This window comes from Pinus tabuliformis, chromosome 7, assembly GCF_031772625.1.
Source record: "Pinus tabuliformis cultivar Carrire ecotype Pingquan chromosome 7, CPIR1, whole genome shotgun sequence".
Taxonomy (NCBI): Eukaryota; Viridiplantae; Streptophyta; class Pinopsida; order Pinales; family Pinaceae; genus Pinus; species Pinus tabuliformis.
Window position 1 is genome coordinate 102,608,276 of NC_142293.1, and position 23,264 is coordinate 102,631,539.

Sequence of the window (23,264 nt, forward strand, 5' to 3'; positions counted from 1 at the left end):
CATTAAATAAAACTCAGAAAGGAGATAACTGATCGATGAAAATAGGGCATTGTTACATCAATAATCATGAAAATAGGAAAACTTTGCTCTAAAAGGAATAGCGTTGTATTTGTTTGTTGATGACTAATGAAAGGGCGGAAAACTGTCGCTGAAGACCTTTCCGAATCACAACTGAAAACAAAAATAGGCCTCCAATCTTACTGCTCTGCTATTGTGGATATCTTCTCTCTAATTTTGGCTCTCGGACTATTTATTTCCCCTTACCAAATAAAACCAAATTTTAATAAAAATAGCAAACAGAGTTCCGCAACTACTGGTACCAGTCACAGATCTGATCAGTTCCAATTTTAGCTCATGAGCATTGACTTCACCATTGCTGTGAACCCCAACTTTCTCCACTGGGTATTGAACTAAAGGCCTGTTTATATCCATATGCAGCTATAAAGAAGAAGGCCCAGATGGCTTTGCAGGGAAATGGGCAGTTTCCACCGTGCTGCAAGAATGGCTTGTCGTGCCATACAGACTGGCCTGCCTGTCCGCCATTAATGCTGCCATTTGCAGATACCATTAATTCCCCCCCATCCCATTCAACAACAAACCCAGATTTCTCCATTCTGTTGATAGCAATATTAGGCATACTAGCCACTGCATTTTTAGTCATAAGCTACTATGCCATTGTGGCCAAATGCAGCTTTTGCACCAGTTGGGTTAGCCAACAAGATCCCAATACAGAGCTTTCTCTAACAGAGCCATGGGATCTTAATGACGATGGGCTCGATGCATCAGTGATCCGATCAATCCCAATCTTCAATCACACAGAGAAGGAGCGTTTTATTGAAGGGACAGAATGTGTAATCTGCTTGAATGATTTTGAGGAAGAGGAACCCCTTCGGCTCCTGCCCAAATGCAATCATGCATTTCATCTTATCTGCGTCGATTCATGGCTGGAATCCCACTCCAACTGCCCCCTCTGTCGGGCTAATATCATAGATACTGGAGTTGAGTATACCCAATTCATAGGCAACGAGATATTGATAAGTTCCCCAGATCTGTAAAATAATGTGAATGTAGAAATGGCTAATACTAACCAGTATGGATCTAGAAACAAATCCACTACACTGGATGTTGGCACAAGCATAAGTATCAATATTAGGGAACAAAAGGATAATGAGATAGACAAAACTCCAACTCCAGTGCCCAAAAGCTTAAAACACAATAGAACAGTCAGTGATTTTGCAGGCAATATGCAGAGATCAGGTGTTTATCAGAAAAAACAGTTGTGTGAAGAGCCATTGCAGGCAATGAGGAGATCATTCTCAATGGATTCATCATCTCATAGATATTGCATAGATCTCCATGAGGATGATCTAGTGGTGTATGGTACTAGTGCTGGTTCAAGTAATATGATAAAGAGGTCCTTCTTGTTCTTTGGCAACAACAAAGGTAGATCAAATGCCATTCTTCCTCTATGATGACCATAACAGTTTCCTAATCCAGAAGTTTTTTTTTTTTAACTTCAATTAAGTCATCCTTATTCATGCATAAGATTCGCTTTTGTTTGTGTTTCACAGTTTCTCCCAGCTCTTTCACAAGAGATATTACCCTCAGATCAGGCTTTATAAGATGCCGATGAGCATTAACCATTACTATTAGTACATTATAGAGAAATAATGATCCTCATGTACTTTCAGTGCGTTGTGTGACATCTGCACTGTAAAAGCGGCCAGAACTACTGTGCATGACGCAATTTGTGTGTCCCCCTTTTGTTATCACTCCAAGGATCTCATCTCAATGTGATCTCCGTGAGGAACTTATCCGAGATTTTCGGCACTGTTGACAATTGTTTTCGGTTTACAGTCATATAAGGAAGCTGTGTCTTTATGGAAGATAGCGTGTTCACTTTAACCTGGAGTTCATCACTTGTTTGCTTCTGAAGTTACCACGAATGTCAATCTCTCACTTCAAAACTGTTTCATTCAGCGCCAAAGAAGCTGCCAAAGCATCGACTGCTGCGATGATGCCACAATGATAATGACTTTGCAAGCCTTTTGAGGCGTTTTGACACGAAACTAGACGCAGGAACAAAAAACTTTGGCTCTGTGACTGTATGGGTAGCGCCCCTACCCAATGGGTAGCGCGCCTCAAGTGGGTAGTGCCTGTGTTATTTAACACGGGCTGTGGCGTTTAAGTGGGTAGCGCGCACCATGTGGGTAGCGCGCACTCCAAGCACTGTCCAGGATTATGAAAACACGGCTTCGGCCCTCCAAATCTGCAATTCGACCTCTGCCTTGCAAATTTCTTGCAAATGAATTTGTTTGCCATGTTTTATACATGAAGAAAATATCTCATCAAATCAAATTTAATTTCAAATTTATTTGATAACCCACTTTCATAATGTTTCTGCACTTTGATATTTGGTCATTTAATACAATGCTTTTCCTTTGGCTTTTCTGAGTTTTTGGACTGATAACTTTGCTGTCTTTTGCAGGGATCCGGCACTTGGCTTAGGAAAAGATAACCAAGGCTGCTTCTGAAATATTTCAAGGCAGGAGACTCTAAAATATAGATTTATTACAAACATTAAAATTTGAAAATTTCCTTTTCAAAACAAAGTTTTGAAAAAGAAATATCCTTGAAATGGAGCTTATTGGAAATCTTCCTCTAGCCCGCAGGTATTATGAAGCACCTTGAGAACAATAACTTGCACCTAGCCCTAAATACCAAATTAACTCCTTGCTGACCTAGACATCAAACATGAATGTACATAACAAGAAATGAACTTTGATAATTTGACTCTGACAACAAACTGGCAAGACGGAGTCTAACATTGTCTACCATGTTGTCTTCTTCATTGTCCTCCTCTTCCTATTATGAATTTGTTGGTTCCTCTTCCTCTTCTTCTCCTCTTCCAGAATTTGAACTCGAGAGTAAGGGGTTTCCTCCTTCTCCTCCTTGAAACAGTGGAGGTTCCTCTTCCATTTCCATAGTCTTCGATAGTTCTTCAAGAGAGGGGAGGATCTCTTCTTCAACAGAGGATAAAACTAATCTTGTGGGCGTGGTCTTGTTCTTCTTTTGAGAGTATGGAATAGTGATTACTCTCGGAATCAATCCAACGGCCTTTGCAAATTGACGAGTGATGGGGCGGACAACCCAAAGTTGATGGTATGAGATTTAACATTCAAGCCTGGGTAGTGAAGAGTTACCAAATTCAAATTTGTGAGTAGGGGAGAGGGATTGAACATTACTACCTTGACCACAAGATAAATGAGTGGGTTTGGTGGAACAATCAGCCATATAATATTGGCAGCCCTCCTTATAGCACCAGAAATGTTGACAGTGCTGGACCTGCCAACATTTAGGGTATCTCCCCGATATGAGGTCCCAATCAGACCTCACATTGTTTTGTGTATGATTCCCATCCGGTATGATGGCCCGGTTTCCAAATACTTAAACATTTTCCTTGGATCTGACTTTTAGCACAAGAAAGTGATGCAATGGTATTCTTTGAAAAGCAAGGTGATTGTGTCTAGTGAGTGTGCAATGCAACTCTGTCTAGGTTCTCTTATTGCTAAAGGGGGGAGATAAATGAGCCTCTAAGTGAGAGGTAATAGTACCACCAAGGAAGAAACACACATTAACCAAAAGGACCTATCCAACATCCATGGAATAGTCCATAGCGGATGTGACAGTCGTTACAACCAATGAATAAGGGACGATTTGTCTACCATCCAGCGAAGTAGCCCACAGCGGATATGATGGTCGTTATAACCGATGAGAAATGAAAGGTTTGTCTAGTATCCCAAGGAATAGTCCAAAATAATGAGACAATAGTGAAAACCATTACAACACATTCCCCACAAGATAAGCACTAAAACAACCGAAATAATTCAACTATCTTATTACATGTGAAAGAAAACATGAAATACAAATGTTCACAGAATAGTCTTAACACATCTATAAGTCATGCATGGAAACATGATGGCCTGAAAAGGATTCTGTAATTAAGAAAATGTTCCAAGACACATATTTACATTATACATCACTAGTCCCAGTAGTGGGACATTCGAGCCACTCCTTGCTCCTCAAAGAACTAACTGAACTCTCTAATGCTTTGCGGGAGGAGGCAAGGTGAAAAGTCCTTTGCTCATACAATGAGGGGGTATATATAACAAATGGATGATGCTTACCCCTTGTGACTCTTTGACTACCCTCATGATTGTTAACATTCTTATGACTTTTCAACTGACATGACTCTTCGTATTCATATGTGTCCATTGGACTTCCACTTTACAATACATTTGTTTTACAATATACATGACCCACAATAGTGATGACATTGTTGACATGGACTGGCTTGATGATGTGGCAATGTCAAGCCATTGTTGCTGCTGAGTGATAGAATTGTTCTTGGATATTCTTTCTCTCCTCATCTACATAACTTGATGATGTGGGGTCTTCAATGATCTTTAGTCTTGAGAGGTGGTTGCATACATGTGTTCCTTTTTCTTGGTCTTGGTAGGTTCATTTGTCTGTCTAGATACAAGTGAGTCTTCAGGCATGCTTCCTCCTCCTTCTACTTCTTCGTCATCTCGCCATGATTTGATAGTGTACATGTTCCTGCAATTCACTCATGACAGGACGACATCAATCCAAAAACTCCCTACTCTAAGATGATGCATTATTATCAATGAACTAAGCCTAGGACAGGTGATAATCTAGGAGAGAGAGCCCATTAACTACACATTGCATAGGTTCAGGTGACAGGGAGAGGGGATGATCACTGAGATTGCACAGAGAACAGTTCATGCTTGACTGCAGACAAATCTATGTAGTTCTTGAGGTCAGTGAGCTCCTGTTGAGGGAGGACACTGGGGGACACTTCTGCACAATTCTATAGGCCAAGCGAGGTTGGTTTCTCTACGCATTGTGGGGTTCCATCAAGCAAGGGGAGAAGCTTGAGGACTGAAAGTGTGCAGTTCAAGTCAGACTGGGAAGAACTGCTATGCAATTATGGGGGTGAAGGAAGGTTGTTGAGCACAGGAATTGCGCAATGCAACTGCCCTGGTGGGAAGTGACTGTGCACTGCATAGTTCCAGGTAGCAAGGTCAGATCACTAAGGGCTAAGACTACACAATGTGCAGTTCAGTCGGGGTCCATTGAAGCTGAATTTCCCAGTTGGGAATATTTTCAAAAAAATGGCTAAGTGCGCGAGGAAGATGAACTCATGAAGAACTTAAAATTGTAATCACAAAACTAGCATAATTCAATGACACAGCAACATAGGCCACCAAAAAAACAAGACAAAGAATAACCCTCTTTGTGACTGTCTCATAATAGAGGTGACAAGTGCGACACTTGAGATAGACTTTAGGATGACTGTGATGACACTTGTTCGAAAGTGCTCAAAAAATTGTTTATGAGTGTGATGGGTGTTTACATAGCTAGGACAACTCGTATACACAAATAACAACCTTTGAAACCACTAAAAAAGGTCCACAAGCATGGAAAAATAGTCAAACATGCCAAAAGATGACAAATGATCCAACAAGCAAAAGGCGTCAAAGGACTCTAGGAAATCTCATGAGATGAGCTTAAGTGTTTACAACAATCAAAGGAAAGACCAAGGAAGGCTCTGAAATTTGAGCATAATCCAAAATTTTAAAGGGTGTTGCAGTCGCTACAACAGTATCCGAAAGTGCACTCAGATCTGTCCAAAGAACAAGTTTTTTGCTTATTGCCCACTGATGGTCTTTTTATGGGCATCAAAACACACATCTTGCTGAACAAAATCCATGGAATTCTTTCCCAAAGACAAGTAGATAAAAGTAAAGGATGATATAGACCCTATTTCTTGTTGCTAGGCTTGATGGTACAACAAAGCATTCATCCTCTTATGAGTCTAGCTACATGTTCTTGCATCTTGGTCCAATACACATGACTCTGCAAGTTGGCCACAATCTTCCCTACACCTAATTTCCCTACAACCTTGGATGTTTGAGCCTCTCTAATCAATTGCAATTTTCACCTTTAGTAACACATAAATTATCTATCATGTAAAGTAACCCATCCTGGAGATGGTAGTAAATGTTGCTGTTGTCATTGTCCACATGACTATTACTCCGCAACTATTGATACACCTCCTTGAAGTCCTCATCCTCTCAATATGCCTCTCTATATGCATCATGGGTAGATGTCTCCATGCGCACAAGAGTCCCCAAAGTTTTGATATTTAATTTTGATGGCCTTGGAACCATGTCAACCAACCTGTTTGTTATGCCCTTCTTATACTTGATCACCTAATGAAACTGTTGTAAAAACCCCGTCCACTTGTAATGCATGGTCTTTTGTAGCTTACTTTGGGCATGCAAGTATTGTAACAACTGGTGATATGTGTGGATTACTGTATCCTTTCCCTTAAAATATTGCTTCCACTTCATAGCTTGTACTAGGGCATAGATCTCATTACCCTAAAATAGTCTTCAAAATGGTAGCATACATGCCTTCCTCCCTACATCAAGACAACTCCCATAGCATACCCACTAACATTTGTCACCACTTCAAAGGGTCATTGCAAGTTTGGTAATGCCAGAACTGGTGCTTAACTGATCTTCTTCTTTAGCTTATTGAAATCCCTCTGTTGGACCTTTCCTCAATATAAACTCTTGCCACCTGTTGTTATGGCATGGAGCAGTGTTGCTACCATTGGTAATGAGGCTATGAATTTCCTTAGGTCCTATGCTACCCCAATGAAACTTTTGGTCGTAGAAACATTAGTATGCACCGACCATTTCATGATGGCCTCCATCTTGGAAATATCTATCTTCAACTCTACTCCACCTATCACATACTAAAGATACACCAAAGACTATCGCGCAAACTCACACATATTGAGATTTGCTAGCAGTCAATGCTTCTTTAATGTTTTTAGCACTTGAGTCAAATGTGAGATGTGCTCCCCCCAAGTAGCACTATATACCAATATATCATCCAGCTAAAAAATAACAATTAAATCTATAAAAGGGAGCAATACATCATTCATCAATCTCATAAACGTAGTTGGTGTATTACATAGGTCAAATGGCATGACTAACCACGCATACAAAACTTGTCTCGTTTTGAAGTTGATATTCCAGGTATCTTCTTCTTTGACTCGAACCTGGTGATATCCAGACTTTAAGTCTAGCTTGGTGAAGTATTTTTCTTCGTGCAACTAATACAACAAATAATTTATCCCAGGCAAGGGGTATCTATTCTTGAGCATGATTTTGTTCAATTCCCTATAATCTATACACATCTGCCAAGTCCCATCCTTCTTTCGCACAATGATGATGGGTGACCCACATGGTGATGTACTCGGCCAAATGACACCCTATTTCGGTAGCTACTACAATTGTTTCTTCACCTCACTTGCTTCTATAACAAACTGCGTGTACAACCCAATGTTTGGTAATGGGGAATCCGTCAAAAGTTGGCTCTCATTCTCAACTTCCCTCTTAGGTGGTAGTCCTTTAGGCTCTCGGAACACATCCTTGTATACCTGTAGTAACTCTTCCAGTTGTTGTTTTTGTTTCTTACTACACCCCTCCAGGTATGCTTGCCTCTTATTGATTTTTCTATATATTGACTTTCTCTTAAAAACAATAAAACATACTTCTTGCTGGTATTGATCAATTTCTTGGCTTGGTTGGTACTTACCAGTGAAATTTTCAACTCACCTTTGTGCATGTTGATGATGAAAAATTTTCTATCCTTGACGAGCCAGTATTGGTGGGTTCTCCACATGCCAATATTTCATCTCACATGTACATGTAGGAACTCCCAAACATGACTCCACATACATCAAAAGGAAACACATCTAGTTCTGCTTCATTAATAAAATCAACACTGATGGTAAGTCTGATCTTACATTATCTTGTTACCTTAAGCTATGCATCCTTATTTACCCATCCTATTGTATATGGATTTGGATGATCACAAACTTCAAGTCCCAACTTCTTGATCAGCTTTGTTGCAATTAGATTCACATGTGATCTTGAGTCAAAAAGAGCATTAATCTTAGTCTCCTTGAACTACATCTTTATATGGAAGAGTTTGGTCATTTATTTCTCTTCATGTTGTTGAAGGATACTTAGATTCACCTCCTTTTGCACTGACGTACATATGATTTTCTCATCTACATTTGAGTTGCGTTCAACCTAGTTTCTTGAATCAGTGGCCATGATATTCTTCTTCTTATTATCTTATTTTTTGGTTCTTTGGGTTCAATTTTGGATGCAACTTCCAATACTTCTCCTCTGTATGACCGCCAATGTTACAGTGCTTGCTGGAATCTTTGCACTGGTGTGTTGTGGCTACCATATTTTTATATTTTCCTCCCTTTTACTTCTTCTTCCCTTCCTTAGAAGTGTCTTGTTGCTCCTTCTACTTTGATCCACTTAATTCCACTCTTTTCTGGCCTATGTTCTTCAAGTATTGTGCCTATACACAAGCCTCGTCTACCAGGGAAAATTTTAGGGGATAATATTTGCAGGTGGGCTAATTTTCCATGTTTTATCGAAAAAAAGATTCGCCAATTTCCATTTTTTTGTAAAATGATTCACCAAAAATTTATAGTATAAAATTATTTTACCTTAAAAATCATCAAAATTTTACAAACACTATATAAAATCATTATAAATTTGAGTATTTTTACAAAATTATCTTAAAACATTTTATACTTTGCATGTTAGTGATTGGTAAGATTCGCCAAGGTTTCTAAAGTTTAAAATAAATTTGTGTACTTAAAATTTTCACTGTCTTCCACTAATTTTGGCTTGAACAACATCACTTGCTCTCATAGATGGTGGTGCATACCCCCCATATACTTGAGGAGTACATTTGGATTCTTTGGGGAGATACCCAATATTATGGTCATCTTTTTGAACTCAGTGGTGTACTCCTGAACACTTTGCCTTGATTTTTCCCTGAAGTAGTGCCACCGAATCCATTGGCCCTCTATGTACCCAATAGGGTAAAATTGTGACTTAATGAGGGTTTTGAAGTCATTCCACTTAGTCACTAGAGGCTCTCTCTCCAACCTCAAGGCATGGAAAATTTTAGGGGCTAATATTCGCCCAATGACCTAATTTTCCATGATTTTTCCACAAAAAAGATTCGCCAATTTCCAATTTTTATAAAAGATGATTCGCCCAAATTTTAGAATATAAAATTATTTTACCTTAAAAATCACCAACATTATATAGAGACTATATATAAAATCATTATAAATTTGAATAATTTTACAAATATATCAATAAACATTTTATAGTTTGCATATTAGGGATTAGTGAGATTCGCCAAGGTTTTTAAACTTCAAGAAAATTTTCCATCCTTCAATTTTTTCTTGCCTTGGGGTCTTCGTGTGACTTTCCCACCAAGTCAGAGCATACCCCTCTAATTTCAGCCATGAAAATGAAATCTTTTGTTCTTCCTTAATTTGAGGGACGTTGAAATAAACTTTCAATTTCTACAACCAGTGATTCAACTTTAGAGTGTTGATCTCACCATTTTATGACTTGATATCAAACTTCAAACCATTTTAAATAGGTATTTTGATTGTTTCACGACACTCGAACTAGCTTGATCTTTTTCGGGTTCTCTCTTCGATTGGTTCTTCATTTCATCCTGATCTCTTGATCTCCCTTTCGATTTTTCCTCTACATTTGAACCCCCGTATTCTCCAAATATATTAATCTTATTTCTCAAGGCAACCATGAGGAGGTTTACATTGTGATTTATATCTATGACTTGTTGTTATAGTCGCAAAAACCTCACCTCTGCAGGATCACGAGGGTCATTCACAGATACATTAGTTATGCTTACGATTTTATGATTTTCAACCTTAATGATCTAGATCCTTTGCAAATATCCACAAAATACCCAAAGAAACCTTCTCTGATACCAATATGATCCTCAAAATACCATGTATATTCCATTGGATAGTTCGTCACAACATATCTGATAATATTATATTTAAAATATGAAATTTTACTATTCGAGTTTTATTAAATTTGTAGATTTGTAGATTTTACTATGAATTGTGTGTGCATGCAAATAGAAATTATGCAGAAAATAGAGAACGACAAAATAATAGCTCACACACACATTAGACACAATATTTTCTATGGGAAACCCTTTTAGGAGAAAAACCTAGCTCGAAGGTGAGGTCGCTCCACTCTATTTCTCTATCTGGAAATATGGTTGTGATTAGAAAAATGTATGGCTTATGGCCCATGGGATGCTATAGTGCACAAATCCTATCTGTGTTCTCTACCTCTCATCCCTCTTGCCAATTTTTTCTCATCTATGGAACAAATTCACTTGAAAGAATGGAATCTATTTTCCTCCTAGTGGCCCAATTATAACACAACGTGATATCCTACTAGTGGGTATGTTTGACTACCTGAACTCTTAACTAGAGTTATAATATTGAACCTTCAAGAGTCTTATACATCATAATCATGTGGCTAGCCCCTTTTCCATGAATAATGGGGGCTAACATGGCATCCTCTCAAACCATGGTGGTGAAAACAGGAAGGTCAATTTCTGAGTGGCATAACTTTCGCATACAAACTCCGATTGATGCGCTTCTTGCGCCATTAGAAAGGTATTTATGTTTAGAATAGCATGGAAAAGTGTGGCACTAAAGTGACAAATTTTTACCCCCCAAAAACATCATTTGATACCTAAAAACACTCCCGGAAGGTTTCATACCATGTTTTACTAAATTGTGTCCCACCAGTAAAAACGATCTCGTGAGTTGATTCCTCCACTTTTTTCATTCTAAAAGCATCGATATGGATGAAAAACAATATAATAATCAAATCTAGATCAATCAATGACAACTTTTCCATCTAAAAGGATGGTAAAAAACACACCTTGTTGCCTTTACTAGATGAAGAAGCCAAGGATGAAGTAGGTCCAAGTGTATTTGTCATGAGTGGGAAAGAGCTATTATCATAAGAAAAAAAGGGAGTTACACTTTTATCTAATTGGGAAACCTCAGGAAAATGATGAGGTGAAGAGGTAAGTTCATGAGTTATTAGATAAAGGTATTATTAAAGAAATCTTAAGTCCTTGTGTTGTGCCAATAGTGCTCAATCCAAGGAAGGATGGTGGATGGAGAATTTGCATTGACTCAAGAACCATCAAAAAAATTAAAATCAGGTATATATTTCCACTTCCAAGAATTAATGATCTAATTTATTGTTTAAGTGATGAAAGGTATTTTTAAAAAATTGAATTAAAAATTTGATATCATCAAATCTAAATCAGGGAAGGAGATGAATATAATTGCTTTTAAAACCAATCATGGATTGTATGAGTGGCTTTTTATGCCATTTGGCCTTACCAATGCACCCAATAATTTTATAAGACTAATGAAGTAAGTCTTGAAATAATTTACACAGAAATTTGTTATTGTTTATCTGGATGACATTATAGTGTACAACCAAACATATGAAGAGAATCTCAAACACCTTAAGCTATTTCTGAGTACTTTATAGTGATTTAATTGTTGATAAATCTAAAGAAATGCATCTTCATGAAGCACGAGTTGGTTTATTTCGGTTTTGTAATCTCATGGGAACGATTGACGATGGATTCATACAAGGTCAAAGAAATCATAAATTGGTCAATTCCAAGAAATATGTTTGAGGTAAGAAGCTTCTATGGCCTTGCAAGTTTTTATAGAAAGTTTATTAACAATTCAACAACATGTGTGCACCCATTGTTGAGATGATTAAGGAGAATGATCAACATGTTAAGTGGACTGTAGCAGTAGATCACAATTTCAAATTTCTCAAACAAAGAATTACAAAACAACTTATTTTAGCACTACCATACTTTATAAAGTCATTTCGGGTTGAGAAAAATTCCAACGACGTTTCTATTAGAGAAATTTTGAGCCAAGAGGGACTCCCAATTTCCTACTTCAACGAAAATTTTAATGAAGCCAACAAGTATTTTTCATATGATGAGGAGTTTTATGTTGTTGCGCAAAGTTTGAAGAAATGGAGGAATTATCTTATGCCCAAATAATTCATCATGTTCACTAATAATCACTCTAAAATTTATAAACATTCAACCAAAATTAAATCAAAGACATTTCAAGTGGGTAGAATTTTTTCAAAATTTCACTTTTTTAACTAAGCATATTAGTGGATCATCAAATAAAGTAGTAGATGCTCTCAATAGGATTAATTTAATTCAACAATAATTTTAGTTTTGTGTTTGAGGATTTGTTGAACATAGAGAGATGTATAAAAGTGATGTAGATTTCAAGGAATCCTATGCAACATGTGAAAATACAGTGAGCATGAACACAAATCAATAGTTAAGCTACATCATTTAAGAGAGTTTTCTATTCAAATATAGTAAACTTTGTATTCCTATATGTTTTATGAGGGATAATTTAATACAGGAAAAGTATGGTAGAGGATTTGTTAGACATTTTGGAGCCAATAAAACTTTTGTTGTATTAAGTTCATTTTATTATTGGCCAGACATGAAAGATGATTCAAAAATATTTTTGGAAAGATGCAAACTATGTCAATAGAAAAAAGGGAGGAGTCGAAATGCAAAATTGTACCATCCACTGCCAATTCCTAATAGCTCGTGGGATTCCATCAACATGGATTTTGTTTTGCATTTGCCTCGTACAAAAAAGGATAATGATTCCATTTTCATTGTTGTAGATAGATTTTCTAAAATTGTGCTTTTCATTGCTTGTACAATGACTATTGATGCACCTAGTATGGAAAAATTATTCTTTAAATAAATTGTGAGAAGCATCATATCAGACAGAGATACGAGTTTTATGAGTCATTTTTGGAGAACCTTATAGAAGAAACTAGGCACAAACTTAAACTCTAGTTAAACTTATCATTCACAGATAGATGAACAAACAAATGTTGTGAATAGAAGCCTTGGAAACATTCTAAGAAGTTTGGAAAATGAGCTTTCCAAGCATTGGGATCAAGTGCTTGCTCAAGTTGAATATGCCTACAATGATTCATCTAGCAGAAGTACAAGGATGATCCCATCCCAAATTTTATATGGAATGCACCCCAGGGGAGTGTATTAATTAAGGAACTTAGAAAATAAGGAGCTCATAAGTACAGTAGATGAGGATTTTGTAGTGAGTATGCAAGAATTGTAGGAAAGGGTTAAGCAACAATTACTAGAGAAAAACAACAAGCAGAGAGCAGACTTGAAGAGAATAGAACTAGATTTTAAAGTTGGAGACCTAGTAATGGCATCTTTGAGAGGAAATATTCCTTGTAGGGACATATAAAAAATTAAATCTCAAGAAAATTGGTCCATGTAATATTTTGAGAAAATTTCCTTCAAATGCTTACTAGATATAAATTCCAGAAGATATTGGAACATCACTAATTTTTAATGTAGTTGATTTATATCCCTTTAAGGAATCAGAAAATGTTACAATAGATGTGCCTTTAGATTAGAATATTGGGCTAGAAAGTGGAAGAAACAAACTCCTAAAGCAGCTAAGAAAGAAATTGAATCCATATTGGGTCAAAAATAAAATTAAGAAGACCAAAGGTAAAGAGTACCAACATTATTTAGCTAAATGGAAGTAGCAACCAATAGAAGATGTTACATGATGGCAGAAGCAAACACCGTGAAGTGTGTCACCAATATTGAGGAGTCGATGAACAATTATTTTCCTCCCTAGGAGTTTGATGCAGGAGAATCTACAAGTCAAAACACTCCTTTGACCATATCAAGTCAAGAACTCATTTACCAAGGGCATTGGTTCCCTAATTTATTTTCCAAGGGAATTTGGGTTCCCTAAGTTATTTCATTTTGTAATATTTAATATGGTCTAGAAGGAATGAACTTGTTAGGAAGTTAGACATATGTAATTTATTTCCTATTTAAAAGGGGAATTTAAATATAATTGTGATTTTGTTAGAAAATATAGGAATAAAATTTCATATGTTAGATTAATTGAATGAGAACTATATTAGAAAATAGCCTCATATGTAATTAAATAGAAGAATAGAAAAGGGGATGGATTTAGAGAGTTTAAAGAATTTAATATAATAGATATGTCTATGTGAAGGTAACTCTGTTGTTGTGTAAAACTGTTGTTTTCCATTTTCATCTTTGAATCTTTATACGGATTGTAGCTTCGTTTATGTAACAACCCTGGAGAAAATTCCTTGTAATAAAAGTTAAAATAACAAACACGATTGATGGGATACTTATTCCAAGCTAAATGTTGGGCAAGACATCCTAGGGGGTGTTCATTTGGTTGTTTATCGCTAAGGAAATGGCTAAGGCTTTGGAAAGGAAAAATGGCATCTTTGGCACATTTATTTATGAAAATAATGTAAATTAGGAGAAAAATGAGGAGAAAGGTCACAGGTTTCATGTGAGGAGGAAATTGAAGGAAAATAATGGAAAATGAAGAAAATAGAGGCCTCATTCATAAAAAGGCTTCTGAGGATCAGTTGGTAACTTTTTTCAATTCATTTTTGGAGCTCTCTCATTATTCTCTGTCTCTCTCACTCTTGGACATAGTTTTATTTGGAGCACTTTGGCAATGGAGCAAGAAAGAAAAAGAAGGCAAGAGGAAGCAAAGATAAAGTAGGGAAACACAAGATCAACCAGCTACAATAGGTGCAGGTATCGAATTGCATGTGTATTCTCCTTGCTATATTTGGCATGCATTGTGTTGCATGTGGTTGTTTTCTGTCATGGCATGGATTTTTCCATGTGTGACAGTGTTCTTCAGCCTAGCCTTTCCATTTCCTAATAGCCTTGACGAGATGGGTTCTCATACTTTGGTTGAGTTGGATTACCGGATGGATTTAAAGTTGAGTGGGGTGGATCTCCGAAATGACAAGCATATGGCCTATTGGTCCCTGAACTAGACTGTGGATCTTTATAAAGCCATTGGCCTAGTAACCCCTAAGCCAGACTGTGGGTTGTGGTAAAGCCAAGATTGTGTGCCTTGATGGGCCTAGGAATCCTTGCTGGTGAATGGTAGGATATACGGTAAAGCCAAGAGGTGGATTTCTCTCCATTGGGCCTAGCAGTCCTGGGATGGGATGTATGGTAAAGCTTGGAGAGTGGGTCTCAGCATAGGGCCTAGTGATCCCTGGATCAGAGTGTGGACTACAGTAAAGCCTAAGAGACTAGGAGGCACTCATATTCCTCACAGTGTAGGTGCATAACTATAGTAGCATCCATGCTTGTTTGGTTCTTTTTAGTTGGTTATGAGTCCCACATTCATGCTTGGAATATGGCACGAGGTGATTGGATGAAGAGAGACTTGGCTCAACCAATCTATGGTCTAGTGGAACGTGGTAGTCCCATATCCGGTTGGTTTTTGCATTCATTAATGATAAATTCATTCCTTTGGTTTTCATGTGTAAATGTATAGGTTTATATGTGGATTTTATGGCTGATATATTTATGGTATTTTTTTTGTTACTATGATGGTTATATGTATGTTTTATGACAGCAACTATAAATGGCTCTCAGTATGTTTTTACTTGTAAATGAATAGACAATATATATATGACCTGATAAATGATAATGCAACAAAGACATGAGGGAACAATTTTCCTTAGCAATTCTCAGATAAGTATGATATCCCTATGCTTAATTATATTATTTACACTTGTAGATTACATGTTTTTGATATGTTTGACGAAATTCCTGTCATGACTATTAGGGGTCTTGCTAAGGGATTTTTTAACTAATTGCTTCTACTTCATTGTTTCCCTGTTATTTTACTACTCTTAAGATATCATTCCATTCTGAGCAGTGACCTAGGCTCTGGGCCATAAAAAGTGGCTCAAATCCCGGGGACGTTGGCACAAAATTGGACAAATTGGTCCTTGGACACTAGCATGAAGGCATGTGAAAGCGTCTAGACGTTCCTGGATGTTGGCATGCCCATAGCATGAGAGCGTCCATAAGGCAAGTGATAAAAAGTTTCTATGGGACCCATGGGAAAGCTTCCTGAAGTGTTGGCATGGTTCTCATGGGTCCTGTAGATGATGTGGAAGGTTTTTTTTTTGTGTTTCCATCGATTCCATTTCCTTAAGGTCACATAGGAGGTCGAATCAAACCATAGTAGCTTCTCGTCGCATGTTTACCCCGGTAGGTCGGTTACTTGGGTAGATGTGGGAGGAGGGTGTTACAGAGTTGTATCAGAACATGGTTCACACCTCGAACTGGGTGGTATATGTGTGTTGGTCATGCATGCATGTTAGTTGCATGTGTGTCTCTTACACTGGCATTCCATGTACTTGTTGCATTGCATAATGTTTATCATGGTTGTAGTAATGTTGTCATGAGAAACTTGATATTTTTATTGTGGAGTGCATCGTCATGCGTGTATGACTAGTTACATGTTATTATATGTCACTTACATGTGTTATATGTTGCTTGGTTACACCCTTGTATGTTAGGTTGTATTCTTGTATGTTTGGTTACATGTATCAGTCTTGTAGGTTTGTCTACAAGTATTGTTCGCTTATGCTTGATTACATGCGTTCATGTGTATGTATGGTTGATTATGCATTGCTTATGCATGTTGATGATTCCATGTGGCAATGTGTACAATGGAGTAATGGTTGTTGTCATGCATGAGGTCATAGCATGCACTGTTGATATGTTCATTCATTGATGACTGGACTCTAACTAGAATGATGTTTATGTATCGATGCATTTATTTGTATATGTCTATATGTTGTTATGATTATGTTATACATGTATCACACTGATTTGGATGATCTTGCAGATAATGTATCCACCCCAAACTATGTTAAGGTACATTGAGTTATTGTTATTTGGTTTAGATGACATAGTATGCTTTGCAGGAAAGAAGGTCAAAATGAATAGCAAGATGGTAGACTACTGTTGGGCCTCCAAAATGTCTTCAAAATGACATCCACTTTCACCTTTATCGCCACCATTTCACTCACATGTCACATCTCCATAACCATATAACCTTTCATTAGCCACCATTTTCATAAATATATGGGTTAGGATCCTTATTTACCAAATTTATTTATTTTATGTGTTTAAAGTGAATTTATGATTAAAAACTAGGAAATTAACATGGTTTCATTTATCTATATATGTAGCTTGAGTTTCATGACATGTCTAGGTTATTTGGAAGCTTCCAAGGCACCCTTATGTGGCCTCCAATGCTCAAATTCGAATTCCCTTCAAAGGAGATTTGGATAAAAGTCAAAGAAGGATATGTGTCCTATTTGGATTGTAACTTGGGGTGTCTCATCATTTCTTATTTGGATTAGAACTCTATGAGACACCTAGGGGATATGTGTCTCATTATGACCTATTTGGTTGTAACTATATGAGATTTTACTAGATCCTCATTAAATAGGGTAGCTTCTTATGTTTTTGTATAAATAGGAGAGCCTTTTCCTTTGAAGGCATGTGTAAAGTTGGAGAAATGCTCATGTTTTGAATATATAATTTGGATTTGGCACCATGCTCATGAGTGATGTTCACTTTGATTTGGTTATGCTTGTATTTGGAGCCTCTCAACTTTCCATCCCTCATGCTTTTGGATTGGCCATCTATAATGTGTGAGATTTATTGTTTTTCATAGATTAAGATTTATTGCTTTCATAGATTAAGATTTATTTATTTCATATCTTTTCCTGTGTGAGAGGTTAAGAGTGATTGTTTTTATTTTCTTTCATAGATTAAGATTTATTTATTTCATATCTTTTCCTATGTCAGAGGTTAAGAGTGATTGTTTTTATTTTCTTTCATAGATTAAGATTTTTTTTTCATATCTTTTCCTATGTGAGAGGTTAAGAGTGATTGTTTTTATTTGCTTTCATAGATTAAAATTTATTTCTTTCATATATTTTCCTATGTAAGAGGTTAAGAGTGATTGTTTTTATTTGCTTTCATATCTAGAGGTTAAGAATTATTGTTTTTGCTTTCATTTCATATCATGTGGTTTTGATTATTCATTTCATAGGATCCTGATTTGATAAATGCACACACGATCCCTTAGAGTAGATTTCATTCCATGCAATTTCATTTTTGAGAGAGTAGTGTGCTTTTCAATTCCTGCAAGTGTGGTAGATTAAGATTTCAATTCTTGCAAGTGTGATAGATCAAGATTTCAATTCCAAACACTATACTATAATTTCCTTTGAATTGATTGTTGAATTAGAATAGGTGAATTTGGTTTATCGTTATTTGGTTTAGTAGTTAGATTGATATAAATTGGAAGTTAATTTCTAGCATATGTAGTGCACACACGCTTCAAAAGTTTTATGAAACCCCCGGGTTGACAATTAAATGATAGGCAATCACTTTGCCTCAACAACTACAAAGACTCTCCCTATGAATAAGATGAGCAGCATGGTGTGAGGCACTCTTCTGATTTGGAAAAAAAATTGAGAAGCTTTAAGGAAGAAATAAGGAGTTGTTGTAACACCCTCCTCCCACATCCACCCAAGTAACCATTCCAACTGGGGTAAACATGAGACAAGAACCTACTATGATCATATTTGACCTCCTAGGTAACCTTAAGGAAGTGGAATCGATGGAACATCACATCCAACATCATCAACAGAACCCTCAGGAGATAAGTCAGCCACTCAGGTAGCCTATCCCTGGCTCCCATTGTTGTTCTGGACAATTTAAGGCTCAATTTCTCTCATGCTATGGGTAAGGGAGTTACCAGAGACCTAATGTTTCTCTCATAGGCCTGCATGCCAGCGACTGTAGATGAAACTTGCCAGTTTTGTGCCAACGACTCCAAGATTTGAGCCACTTTTTCAGGCCCAGAGCCCAGGCCATTGCCCAGAATGGAATGGAAGCTTTAGAATTAAGTAAATTACAAGGAAACAATGATGCAAAAGTAAATAGTTGATTAAGGCCTTAACCAGACCCCTACTAGCCATGACAAGAATTTCATCAAACATATCATTGACATGTAACCTACAGGTTTAAACAATAGAGTTAAGTGTAGGGATCTCGTACTTATATGAGAATCGCCATGAACCATTGTTTGCTCATGTCATTTGCTGCCTTATACTTATTAGTTCATAGAGACAATATCCATTCAAATAGAATTAAAAAACATGCTGAGATCCAAACATAGTTGCTTCCATAAAATGAACATATAACCAGCATAATAGGAACAAAATTAAAATAAACATATCAGCCATCAAAATCCATATATACACTAGTACATTTACACATGAAAATCAATGGAATGAATTTCTCATGAATCAATGCAATGAACCGACTGAAGATGGGACTACCATGTTCCACTAGACCATAGATTGGCTAAGCCAAGTCTCTCTTCATCCAATCACCCCCTGTGCCACATTCCAAGCATGAATGTGGGACTCAAACCAAAAGAACTCAACTAGGGCATACTAAGGCTAAACCACCTCACCCTCATCAATAGAAACCAGGATTTACCATAATTCATCCTTGATCACTAGGCCAACTCAATGAACACATCATAACAGGCTTTACCGTGATCTCCACCTGATCATTAGACCAAACAATCATGGATTCCACTAGATTTCTCCACCTACACTATGAGGAATTTTCTTGTCTCCTAGTCTCTCATGCTTTACGGCAATCCAAACCCAGACCACTAGGCCCTAAATCGAGACCCACTCTCGAGGCTTTATCGCATATCCAAAACCTGAGATTACTAGGCCCAACGAAGAGAAAACCACCTCTAGTCTTTACCGTATATCCTGCCATTCACCGAAAAGGATTCCTAGGCCATCAGAGGCAGCACGAAATATATCTTTACTGCAACTAATAGTCTGGTTCAAGGGTTACTAGGCCATGTGTTCTATCATTTTGAAGATTCACCTCACTCATCTTCGAATCCATCTGACAATCCAGCTCAACCAAACATGAGAACCCCATCACACCGTGGCTATCCGGAAATGGAAAGGATAGGCTAAAAAACATTGTTACACCTAGAAAAACCCATGACATGATAGAAAATAACCACATGCATGTCAAATCTAGCAAGGAAAATACACATGCAAGTCTATACCTACAATGAAGCCTGTTGTAGCTGCTTGATCCTACCTTTCCTTGCTTGATATTTGCTTCCTCTTGCCTTATTTTCCTTTCTTGCTCCAATGCCAAAGTGCTCCAAGAAAAAACTTTAAGTATCCAAGAGTATGAGAGAGAGAGAGAGAATAATGAGAGTGCTCCAAAACTAAACTAAAAAAAGGTTACCAACTAATTCTTAGAAGCCTTTTTATGAGTGAGGCCTCTATTTTCTTCATTTTCCATTATTTTCCTCCTCACATGCAACATGTGACCTTTCACCTCCTTTTTCTCCTAATTTCCATTAATTTCATAAATAATTGTATCAAAATTCCATTTTGCCTCTCCAAAGCCTTAGCCATTGCCTTTGCCAATTTCCTTAGCCATAAACAACCAAATGAACACCCCCTAGGATGTCTTGCCAAACATTCAGCTTTGAATAAGTGTCCCATGAATCTGCGGTTATTTTTTTTAACATTTATTACATGGAATTTTTACCAGGGCTGTTACAGAACCCTCCCCCTTGGGGGACAGCGTCCTCGGTGTTCAATCAAACATATACCTCAGCAACTTGCTGAAAGAAGACATACTACTTATGGGGCTTTATAACACAACTCGTTACAATATTTACATCCATACACGAGTGTACATATAGCAACATCATCAAAACTATATATACCAAAACATATGCCAAATCACATACCAAAACACATATCAAGCATATAATAACATCATTTAGCATATATCAAAGCATCATAAATCATATATCAAAACATCATATAGCATGTATCAAGCATCATAAAGCATATATCGATCACCATAAAGCATATACTAAACCAACATAAAGAAAATACTAAACCATCATCAAGCATATACCAAGCCATCATAAGAAAATACTAGACCACCATAAAGGAACTACCAAACCACCATAAACAATCAACAAACCACCATGTCAAGGGTGCTTTACCTTAGCTAACAAACAAGGAAGGATACATAGCCCATATCTGATCCGCTATCTCCCATGTATCTTCATCGGGACCAAAGCGCTTCCATTGCACTTTAACTTGATCTGTTGCTTAGTTCCGGAGCATGAGCACCTTTTTCTGCAATAAACACTAAGGCTCCAGCTGGAATTCTCCATCTAGTCCCACATGCAATACAAACCATTCAATCAAATGATCAACATCCTTAACATACTTTTTAAGAAAAGATACATGGAAAACATCGTGGACTTTCCCTGTTACAGGTAGTGAAAGTTGATAGGCTACTGGCCCAATCCTCTCAATGATAGTGAAGGGTCCAGAAAATCGTGGTGCCAGCTTGGCACATGATCCAATCTACAAGGAGATCTTCTTCAGTTTGATGCGCAAGTACACTTGTTCCCCAACCTAGAACTCATTGAAAAACCTATTCCTATATGCATAACTCTTCTGCATATCCTGTGTTGCCTTGAGATTTTTCTTGATCACCTGCATCTCTTATTCCATGTCTGCCAACATATCTAGTCCAATCAATACTTTTCTAACTGGATCACTCCAACTAATGGGAGTGTTACAACTTCGCCCATTTAATTCCTCAAAAGGACTCATCCTCAGTGACTCCTGATAACCATTGTTGTATGAAAACTTGACCAAAGGGAGCTACTCTTCCCACTTCCTCTGCTAGTGCATCGCATATATCCTCAACATATCCTCCAATATCCTTTTGACCCTCTATGTCTATCCATCTATCTACGGATGATAAGTTGTGCTGAAGGCCAACTCGGTGCCAAAACCTGCAAATAACTCCTTCCAAAACTTGGAAGTCAACTTTCCATTCATGTCTGACACGATATTCTTTGGAACACCATGTAGTCTAACCACATCTCGGATGAATACCTATGCCACATCACTAGTTGAGATTGTAGACTTTACCAGAACAAAGTGTGCAACCTTTGTTAACCTATCCATAATGACCATGATGGGATCATGTTGCTTCACTGTGTTTGGCAACTCTGGCATGAAATCCATGGAAATAACCTCCCATTTCCACTCAGGAATAGCAGTCAGCTGTAACAGTCCACCTGGATGTTTGCACTCTGCTTTCACTCGCTGACAGTCGAAACATCTCACCACAAATTTCGCTACATCCCTCTTCATATTCGGCCAATAGTAATATCTCTTCATCTGTGTGAGTGTATTCTAATGACTTGGGTGACCCAAATAAGGTTTCACATGAAACTCCCTCAATATGACCTTCTTGAGTTCACTACTATCCGGTACATATATCTTGTCTCAGAACCTAACCAATCCCTCTGTTTTAAGAAAATAGTCCATGCCCTGTGCACCTGTACATGTATTGCCACATGTACCTGTACCACTACTTGTACCTATACCTTCACCTGTAGTTGTAACTGTACCATCACCTTGCTGCAACATGTTCACAATATCCATATACCTAACATCTTATTGTCTTGCCTGCAAGATCCTATCCTGTAAGTCCGTCACATAGGAGATCATAGCTACCAAGTGATGTACCTGTACCCATATGCTGAGAGCATCTGCCACTTTGTTCTCCTTTCCTTTGATGTACCTGATCTTGAATTCAAAGTTGTTGATCATGGCCAACCATCTAGCCTGCCTGGCATTCAAATTCGGTTGGTCGAACAAATATCTCAACCCAACGTGATCACTCATAAGCACAAATTGCCTGCCAAGAAGGTAGTGTCTCCACATCTTCAGTGCATGTATAATCGCTTCTAATTAAGATCAAGTGTTGGGTATTTTTTCTCATGCTCGTTTAGTTTCAGGACTCATAACATACCACCTGTCCATCCCGCATAAGGACTCCATCAAGCCCTCTCTTGCAAGCATCTATACATACTACAAACTCTTTGTTCGAATTTGCAATTTGTAGTATTGGTGCATGTGTTAGCAACTGCTTAAGCTGCTCAAAGCTAGTCTCGCACTCTTCAGTCCATTCAAAATTCTTACCTTTCCTCTGCAATGATGTGATAGGATAAGAAATCTGTGAGAATTTCCTGATGAACCTCCTATAATAACCTTCCAGGCCCATGAAAGATCTCACGTCATCCACACTCTTAGGGGCTACCCACTCCATGATGGCCCTTATCTTCTCTGGATCTACTGCAATGCCTTCCTTGGAGACAACATGTCCCAATTAGTGTACCT

The 23,264-nt window shown here is 37.6% G+C and overlaps 1 protein-coding gene across 1 annotated transcript; it reads left to right on the top strand.

The window, feature by feature from the left end:
• The first annotated feature begins 458 nt into the window (after nucleotides 1-458).
• On the top strand, nucleotides 459-1,055 carry LOC149245475 (RING-H2 finger protein ATL52-like). Its single transcript, XM_089438747.1, has one exon. The coding sequence runs from the start codon at nucleotides 459-461 to the stop codon at nucleotides 1,053-1,055; it is 597 nt and encodes a 198-aa protein (XP_089294873.1).
• The last annotated feature ends 22,209 nt before the right edge of the window (nucleotides 1,056-23,264 follow it).

Coding starts and splice junctions, on each gene's coding strand:
- LOC149245475 (XM_089438747.1), top strand. CDS start 459: ATGGCTTTGCAGGGAAATGGGCAGTTTCCACCGTGCTGCAAGAATGGC.